A 9,722-nucleotide genomic window follows, 5' to 3' on the forward strand; every position below is an offset into this window, starting at 1 on the left:
AAATAAATAAATGTTAAAAAAAATTTTTGAAAATCAGTTATATATGTAAACAAATCATTTTTCTATCTGAAATCCACTGGGTCTAAGCTTACTTGTTCCTTTTAACTTCAAAATTAGCTCTGGTTTAATAAACACAGGTCTATATAACTTAAAGAAATAAAACACTTTATTTTAAAAATTACAAGTATGCTTCAAATGAAAACTGTCCATTTATTAAGCACCCAGAGTTCCAAGCATTGTACAAAACATGAAAATACTTGCTCATACTCTTTTAGAGCAAAACTGCTTATTCTGCTGCACTCATTTTTGCATGGTGTTGACATTTCAGTTCCACTGTTGTAAGAGGACCAGTTCTTCAAAACTTGCTCAGGAAACAAGTTTCTTATCCATAGAAGTAGATCATGCAGGAAGTTTCTCTGTTAATGTTACACTTAATGTCCTCTTCCTGGTTAACAGAAAATGAAAGTATTAAGTCTACAGAAAAATGAATTTTAATAGGACTATATTCCAAATGTCAAGTTTCAACTCAGCATTAGTTCTTATACTGTTTAGCCAACCGATTTACCAAATTTAACTATCATTCATATTACATTTTATTTTCCCTTCAAAGGGAAAAGCAAGAAAGTGACATAAAATAAAGCTATATGATAGGCTACAGCCAAGAACACCATAGTGTTCTATACACTGGGGAAACAAATAAAACTGAACAGAAACTTTAAAGGGGAGATAATATCAATTTCAGAAATTCAGAGATTCAAAGACTTTTCTTCACACTCACCTCTGAAACCTCCACCTCCTCTTCCTCCTCTGAAACCTCCACCTCCTCTTCCTCCTCTGAAACCACCTAAAAACAGAGGAAATTTTAAATTACCGTACCCTATCCTACTCCCATCAGCCTAACACCCTAGATTACAACTTTCTAAGCAAGTATTCTGTTTTAATGAATTACAAAAGCTGGTTTCTTTAAAGTCCTATTTAGCCCTGCTGTTAAGTGTAGGAATACCTCAACTTTTGCTCACATTAATTACTTTTTTGTTTGAACGAAGGCTTTTTATCCTAAGAACAAAAGGTAGCAGACAGGAATGGTTTCACTCTGGGGATACTATAATAAATACAATATTTAAAGTTAATTCAGCTGCATATGGAGCAGCACTGATGCTCACAGATTGAATAGAAAATTTAAACTTTTGAAGTATCCAACACATATTTGGCCTCCTGTTTGAGTCTCCATTTTTACTTCTTTTGGTTGCTAACTTTGTAAAGAATGATGAATCGTAAGAAGAGGAAAAACCAACATTTCTAAAATAATGGTATAAAAATATAGAAGTTTTAAGACAGATGAGTCAGTTTTTTCAATGTTACATATGAGATTGAATATAGAATGGGAATAAAGAGGAGCTTATTAGATTCTCAAAAATATTTAAGAAAGACGTATTTTCAGATTTCTTAAAGAGATAACCTCCTAGCTATCTGGACCGAAAAAAAAGGACGTTTAGAGTGAAATAATTAAATTAAGAAAGGCAAAGGTGAAAACAGAATTCTCTCTACTTTCTGATTCAGTAACAGAAGATGTCCAACTAATTTTCAGCTCCCCTTCCTAAAGCCTACTTTGCCATCATCCTGTCACCCACCCACCACGCCACTACTCCCAGATCTAGTCCTACTCAGTGCTGCACCCCACCTTATCCCCAGCCCTGTTCATCATCTAACCCTCATAATGATGAATGTTACAAAAGTTTTGGGAAATACATATATCAAAATGCTGAAATCCAAGCAATGAATTTATTGGTTAAGTCTTTGACATAACATCAGAAGATAGGGGTTTTATTTCTGGGACTGCCAACGGCTCAATTAGGGCAAATTAACTTTTGTTAGCCTCTCATTTCCTCATCCAAAATAAGGCTATCACCTAGCCTATAAGGCTCTGCTGAATATTACAGGAACACACATGCGTGTGAAAAGAATACGACAAGCTCTCAGCATAAATTCAACACCCAGTGATATTAATTAAAAAACTAAAATTCAGTCAAGATAATCTTATACTTTATAAAATGTTCAACAAAACACGAATAACCCCACAGAGATAAAATCTCTCAAAATTATACTTTATTAGGTTTTTGAAAAGTAAGTCATTGAAACTAAGCACTATTACTATGGCAACCTGCCAAGATTTGAAACTAGCTTATCTAAAAAAATAAACATAAGGGAGGTTTCCCTATATACAAAATTAAAGTGTACTGTGTGAACTGGCTGCAGCTGTGAAATCTCATTAGAAATTTCCCTCACAAGTAACTTACCACCTCTGCCACCTCTGCCACCTCCGCCTCTTCCTCCTCCTCGACCTCCCCTGCCACCACCTCTTGGAGGTCCCTTCTCACCGGGAGGCCGAGGTAAAAACCTCTGCAGTGGTAGCAGTTTATATGGGTCTATATAAAACTGGAAGTGTAACAGAAACAATTAATGTGATGATTTGGAAAGGAGTACAGTACAGTCATTAAGAACTACACACGACTCAAAACAACCTGGGTTGAAATCCCAACTCTATTAACGACTGTGTAGCCGTGGGCAAAAACGTAACTTCTTTGTGCCTTAGTTTTCTGACCTGTCAAATGAAGAGAATCAAGTGCCTACCCCACATAGTCTTGGTGAAGATCAAAAGAGTAATGTATAAAAGCACTTCAACTTTGCACACAATAAGCATTACATGTACAGAAATAAAAACCTAGACCAATTCAATCTCATTTCTCTTTAGAAACAGATGTCTTCCAAAAATTAACTACATTTTCACTCTACAGACTTGCCCTAAGAAAAATGACAGCTTTTAAAACCTTAACATTAAAATTCAAAATAAAGCCCAGGCACACTCACTATTTTAAGACCTTAATAAAGGATCAAATCAGTTAACTATTTGCTGAACATACAAAGTAATAGAGAATATGCATAAACTAAACCCATCCATTATTTGGAATTAAAGAGGTTATTCTGCACAGTAATGAAACATAACGGGGTATATCTCAATTTTATGTAAAACATGCATAAGGAATTTCAAAATGATAAATGTATTACTTATAACAAGATGTCTGAATCCCTCTTTAGACTACCTTATCATTCTTCTTTCCTTCAGAGCCCATTCATTAAAAATAGTACCTAGCTCTGCACTGCCCGATACGGCAGCCACTAGCCACATGTGGCTATTTAATTAACAACTAAAAATTCAGTTCCTGAGTTACATTAGCCACATTTCAGGTGTATGATAGCTACAAATGGTTATGATAGCTACAAATGGATATGATAAATGGTATGATAGCTACAAGTGGCTGTTGTACTAGGCTCGAGTTTTCATCACTACAGAAAATTCAATTGGGTGGCACTAGTCTAAAGATTATTATAACAACATAGGCTGGAAAAGGAGGGCCTCAACCGTAACAGTGGATCTAGAAATGGGGAGAAGTAGAATGTACCAATTTAGCATCTGATGATAAAAAATACTAAATACTCAATCTTCAAATAATACTGTGAGAAAAGGCAGGCATAGAGATCAAATTTAAATGGCTATCACAAGCAAATTCTTTTTTTCAGGTCACCAAATGAGAAGCCGGGCTGTCAGGCCCACCTGAATCAGTTCATTTCCCCGGGGATACTTGTCAGGTTTCTACAGCCAGTAGCAGCCCTATGCTAGCAACAGAACACTGTCCCCATCTCATCTCCTATTCGTATCAGGGTTCTGGGCCCACTCCACTGGTGCCATAACCTTTTGACCTCCCTGTTGCTAAATCCAAAGAACACTTGGAAGCAACATTTTGCCACAGTTGAGCACTTCCCATTGGAAACACTCTGTTCTCCTGACTTTGGTTGATAACCTCTTTTATGAAACTCTCCTGATTTGCGTCCTCCATGTTTCCTAGTGTGACTTCTCAGTCTCCAAGAGACATATAAATTTAGGAGGTACCCCAAAGCTGTTTTTCTCATTCTTTCTTCCCAGACTGTATCATATACTGTCTCTACAATGACAACTTTCCAATTCCATCTCTAGTCCAGACTCTTCCTTCGAGCTCCTGTGTGAATATCTCACAAGTGCTTCAAACTCATTATGTCTAAAACTGAATTCATCATCTTCCCCCTATTACCTTCTTCTCCAGTGTTTCCTATTTTGGTACTGTGGTGACACTGTCCACAGAGATGTTGAAATCACACATCCGAAAGGTGGGGATATATTTTTTTAATTATTTACATGCACACTAGGGTGGGGCAGAGAGGGAGAGAATCCAAAGCAGGCTCCATTCTCAGCGCAGACCCCAATGTGGGGCTTGATCCCACAACCCTGGGATCATGACCTGAGCCAACATCAAGAGTTGGATGCTCAAATGACTGAGAACCCCAAGTGTTCCAGAGTGGTGACATTTTTTAACTTCAACTGATCAATTACCAAGATCTATGGATGGCTACTTCCTCTATCTCTCATAAATCCATTCACTCTTCTCCATTTCTACTGTCACTACTACCCTAATCCAAAATGTTACCTCTTCTGGGACTAATGCAGCAGTCTCTGACTTGGCCCCTTCACATACAGTACTAACCGCTTTCCAGGGTACTCTTTTATTTTGCCAGTGGTCTTTTTAAGTATAAACTTAATCATATTCATCCTAATATTTAAAAACAAAATTAACCTAATGTCTAAACTCTTTCCCATAACCTGAAGCATTAAGTAACCCAGCCACTGCTTACCTCTAGTCGCTCATAAATGTTCTATGCCCAAGCTATACTTTTGCCTTTTTTCAGATCCTTAAATTGGCTTACTGTCTTAGAGACTTGCACTTACTGTTTTCTCTACTTGTAATGTGCTTTCTCCTCCTCTTTGACTAGCAGTGGTTCCAAACTACATCAAAATTATCTTAACTACATCAAAACTGTCCAGGAGCTTTCCTTTTTACAGTTGAATCCTGGTCCCTAACTAAGACTTACTAGCTCAAATTTCTAAGAGTGGAACCAAGAAATACGTGACCTTAAAAGCTCCCCCACATATTCTAATGAGCAACTAGGTTTGGTAATCACCCCTAGTCAACTTGCAGGTCTCAGCTTCTAGCTCACTTCCTCAGAAAGCCAACATACTAAATTTGGTCCCAATGCTAGCATTTGCATAGTAATATGTATTTCTCCTTCACAGCATGTATCAAAATGTTATTGAAATTATTTGTGAAATCATTTAATATCTGACTTCTAATGTTTCATAATTTAATGTTTTAACTTAGAATGTCTGGTCCTCTAAGATGTCCAATAAAAGAGTTTTACATAAACTAACAAACGTACGCCAGCAGTTATAGAATTTGCTAATATAAGAATAATTTCTGAAAGCCTGTATTAATTACATTTTTTTAAGTTTATTTATTTTGAGAGAACACATGTGCGAGAGAGCAGGAGCAGGGACACAGAGAGAGGTAAAGAGAGAACTCCATGTAGGATCGGCGCCATCAGCACAGAGCCTGATGCAGGGCTCAGAACTCACGCACCTGAGACCGTGACCTGAGCCAAAATCAAGAGTCAGACACTTAACTCACTGAGCCGCCCAGGCGCCCCTTAAATAAATTACTTCTAAAGATCAGTAAGTTCAACGTCTAAAATACAGAACTTCTCAATTTACGATATACTGGGGGAGTCTCAAGGGCTCTATGTAGCACTGTCCTAAGGAAGGTCATTCACTTATAAAACCATCGATCCTAGTTATAAGCTTGACTCACCTTCTGCAGTTTTTTAAAGGAAGATGCCTTCATATTTTCTGACAATTTAACAGAAAAATACTATTAGTTATATTAAGGAACAATTAAGATCAAAGAAGGTAACCTTCTGAATTCATATGTAATTTTAATAACAAGTTTAGAATATATGGCAATATGTAGGCAAAGAAATGAGTTTCCAAAAGGAAATAAGTTTTTGTTTCTAAAACTTCTAATTCCACACTCAAGGCAAAGTACCTTAATCCTGTAGCACTTATCCAAATGACAATCATTTCTAAAACCTTCCAAAAAGGAAGTCACTCTTATAGAGCCTTTCTTTTTAATATATGGAGATACATTCTCCTCTCTTGATTCTCCTTTATGGTCCAATCTTAGCAATACTCTGTCCAATTTAATGAAGCAAGAAGTTTAATTAAATCAATACTTAGCTCCAGAAAAAGCAAATGGTAACCCTTCAAAAAGATCATTGGGCCTTCTAATTAAAAAGGATACAAAATCTCTAAGTTGTCCAAATATTTCATCCACTTTACCAATTTGTTCTTTGTTCTCTAAATAAACTGGAGCATTGAAATAAGGCACCTTATTTTCGTCTGTAGTACATTTACAAACTATGTCATCTTCACAGGGATGCAGGAACTCTCCTAATACTGAAATAGGACAAAAAAATGTTAAAATATAAAACAGTCTCAAATGATATTGACCCAACATTATCTGGAAGCTTTCTTTTGGGTACCTGGGATTTCACTTTATCTGTTCTCCTCGGAGGCAAGAAAAAAAAAAAGAAAAAAGCCCTAACTGCACAACATATTAGCTTTGTGGCCTGGGGTAAGGCTCTTACATCTCTGCGTCAGTGTCCTCATCTTTAGTAAGGGGCTAATAACAGTACCAACATTTAATATATCGTACCGTGAGGAGTAAGTACAATGATAAATGTCAAGTACTTAGTACAGTAAGACCAAATAACCCCGAACAGATGTTTTATTATAATAACTATCATTACGAAGCACTATACTTACATTTGCTGTCTCTTTTCTTCTCCCCAGTCCCTAACTGTAAATTAGTCTTTGTTCTTTTTTTCCCCTCCCCTTTTATAACTTCTCACTACCACCTCTTCACCAATGATGCTTCACTCTTTTTCAAGGAAGTGTGGAATCTCAAAAGAACTACCTTTATTTCTGACTGTCACCCCAAACTAAAACACTCATCACATCCTGCAAAACCAACTCTTCATCCCTATCATCCAAGCTTAAAACCTGGAATCTTTTATTCCCAGTACTAGCCAAGTTCTACTGAATGTTTCCATTGAAATCTCTCCCATCAAACTGTTCCTTTTTTTTTTTTTTTTTCTCACTTCCACCATGGTCACAGTTCATCATGCATGGACTGTTGCAATAGCTTGTGTGCTAGGACCTGTGACTCTAGCCATTACCCTCTACAAACCATTTTGTACACTGATCCAACCTCATCTTTATATTAGACACTCTTCATCCTTTCTCCTCTTTGATGTAGGCTTCTACTGTCAAATCTCTATCTCACTTTCCATAACTTCCATCCCACCTCATTGATAATTAATCCGAAATTACTCTAATTAGATCCTTTATCTTGCTTTCTCCCCCTGTAGTCTCCCTTCCGAGCAATTTTTTTCTCACTCCTCTTATTTATGCATAGTAATTGAGAGCACGGGCTTTGGAGTCAGAAAACTTGGCTTTGTCTCTCAAACATATCACTTACTGATCACTTATTACCACGACTCTAGCAGACAAACTTAACTCTTAATCACAGTTTTCTTATCTGTAAAATGGGGAAAACAGGAGTAAGCACACAATATTACCTATTTAATAACTTCCTTTCAGCTCAAGCTCAAGTTCCACCTCCGTGATACATTATAAGTGCTCTTTTGCTCTCTTGATCCCCCCTTAACATTCTACAGCACTATTATAACTCACTTTACAGCACTTCCACACCCCACTCCCCAACCAAGCACTAACTTCCGTATGAGAGCTGCTAGAGCTATCTTTCAGCACGTCATTCCCAAAATTAAACCCACAACTTCCGCCCCCAAGTAGGGTAAGCTTTGAAACCGACATACAAACTACGTGTTCCGGAGGTCCTTGGTCTTGGCCTTTGTTAAAGCCTCCGCGGCCACCTCCTCGTCCAAATCCTCCTCTGCCGCCACCACCACCTCTGAAATTACCGCCTCCACCTCGGAAGTGGTTGTTGCTGCCGCCGCGATTGAAGCCCCCACCTCGATTAAAGCCTCCACGACCTCCGCCTCGAAAAGACATGCTTACTATACCTGGTGAGAAAAACAGTGCGTACCTTTTGGTCACTGTGGCCTCAGGGTACACCAAGTAACCCCTCTAGCCCCTCTGAGCCACGGTCAGACCATAGAGGCGGACAATAATAAGAATAGCAGCCTTGCCACCTCACCCACCGCCAAGCCGCCAGTGACAACCCGAAGGGTGAGGAATGTTACCTCCCCATAGCCTTACGCGCGCGGACCGACCACTCACCAGCCTCGTCGCCCACGCTTAGCACCTCCGCCCCCAGCGAGCAGCAAGGTGTTCACGCCGCAATCCCTTCACTCATCCCTCCCTCCCGCACCTGAGTTCCGCGTCCAGCCATTCTCCGCTCCTCCCGCTCCCTACCTCAACTCACCCACGCCACGTGCACCTCTGGCCCCGCCGCGCACACCCACCCGTCCACTACTTCCGTCGTACACCAGCCTCCTCGGCCACCGTACCAGCACAACGTGGGGACGTAGGGGGGGAACGACAAGAAACTCGAACGGGTTTACAAAAACGCCAGTCACCGGCGGAACCCGCGCCGCTGTCACCTTTCCACAACAGCCTTCAGCGCTGGAGGAGCCGCAATACTGTCTAACCTCAACCACTAGCTTACGGCATGCAGGTCCACTTTCCTACTGAGGAGCAGAGGAAATGACGTATAATGGTGGCGTCCTTTGAATCCAGACCTTGCCGGAAGTGCCGCCTCGGTGTTGCCCTGGGAGACGGTTGGCGTTGGTGATCCGCTCCCTCTCCCGGGGGTCCGGCGGTTAGAGGTGGCTGTGGACTCGCCGTGAGCCCTTGCTTCTCAGGCTGCAAAATGGCCTCCTCGTTCGTCACCCCACAGTTGTGAGGAGTTTTCAGCCGCGCTCTGGCCCGAGGTGGATCTGGTCGCGTCGAAACCCAGTGCGAGGGCTTCCTGTGTTTTTTTGAGCTCTTTTTTTTTTTTTTTTTTTTCTGGACCCTTTGAAATATGCACGATTGTGAGCTCGACTGGTCCATTCTTTTGTGCTGACTAGTCCGTCCTTTTGTGCTGTGGTTTCACTAAAGGAAGAAAAGATGCGTGTGTGTACTTTCCTTTTAAAATGTTTTTTTTTTCTTTAAAAACATTCTTATGTGATAAAAAGCCAAACCGTTATTTCTATCTTTTGCACCAAATAGTTTACTCGATTTGTCAAGTACGTTTTTTGTTTTTGTTTTTTGTCAAGTACGTTTTGAGCACCGACAGGCTGTACGCCATCAATACTACAAGCCCCCTTTTTTTAAGCCTTGATATCTAATTTCAGCTTCTGGTGAAATTTCTCTAACAAAGAAAGCTAGTGACCTCCTATTTGTTAAATTTGGTTGGTGTCTTTTACACCCGAATCTTTGGAGACCTTACTTTGGTATTGGACACAGTCGACTGCCTGCCTCTTTGAAAGGGTGGAGATTGGTACCTACTTCAGAGCACTATTTTGATTCGGAAAGAACTTTGCAAACTTCACTATGGAAATACTAGGTAGGAACTATAATATGTTTTCTACACTAATGTATAAGCTTCTTGAAAAAGCCCCTAACAGCCCTACATATAAAGGGAATTTGATAAATGTATTTTTTATTCAGATTTGGTAAATGTACCTTAAATTGTATACATCATACAGAGGAGAGTTTTTCATAAATGCCCTGCTCTATTTTGCTTTGCTTCGTTTAGCATTTGCATTCAGTG

General features: G+C 39.6%; 1 protein-coding gene across 6 annotated transcripts; it reads right to left on the bottom strand.

Annotated features, from left to right (window-relative positions):
• Positions 1–144: 144 nt before the first annotated feature.
• GAR1 (GAR1 ribonucleoprotein) lies at positions 145–8,770 on the bottom strand. Of its 6 annotated transcripts, none has more exons than XM_030313270.1 (7): positions 8,707–8,770; positions 7,822–8,028; positions 6,225–6,379; positions 5,736–5,795; positions 2,298–2,436; positions 779–844; positions 145–445 (listed from the first exon to the last, which is right to left on the bottom strand). In XM_030313270.1, the coding sequence occupies exons 2-7, from the start codon at positions 8,015–8,017 to the stop codon at positions 432–434; spliced, it is 630 nt and encodes a 209-aa protein (XP_030169130.1). In that variant the 5' UTR covers positions 8,018–8,028; positions 8,707–8,770; the 3' UTR covers positions 145–431. The 6 variants fall into 6 exon arrangements, with proteins under 6 accessions (XP_030169130.1, XP_030169129.1, XP_030169127.1 ...); XM_030313269.1 differs by lacking the exon at positions 8,707–8,770 and adding an exon at positions 8,476–8,667; XM_030313267.1 differs by lacking the exon at positions 8,707–8,770 and adding an exon at positions 8,391–8,667.
• Positions 8,771–9,722: the final 952 nt, after the last annotated feature.

This window comes from Lynx canadensis, chromosome B1, assembly GCF_007474595.2.
Source record: "Lynx canadensis isolate LIC74 chromosome B1, mLynCan4.pri.v2, whole genome shotgun sequence".
Classification (NCBI taxonomy): Eukaryota; Metazoa; Chordata; class Mammalia; order Carnivora; family Felidae; genus Lynx; species Lynx canadensis.

Bases quoted from the DNA above. Each gene is read 5' to 3' on its own strand.
- GAR1 (XM_030313270.1), bottom strand. From the start codon at position 8,017: ATGTCTTTTCGAGGCGGAGGTCGTGGAGGCTTTAATCGAGGTGGGGGC. The intron at 6,380-7,821 runs GTATGTCGGTTT...GTCCTATTTCAG, and splicing joins ACCTCCGGAACACGTAGTTT to TATTAGGAGAGTTCCTGCAT. The intron at 5,796-6,224 runs GTATCCTTTTTA...TATAACTAATAG, and splicing joins TTGGACAACTTAGAGATTTT to TATTTTTCTGTTAAATTGTC.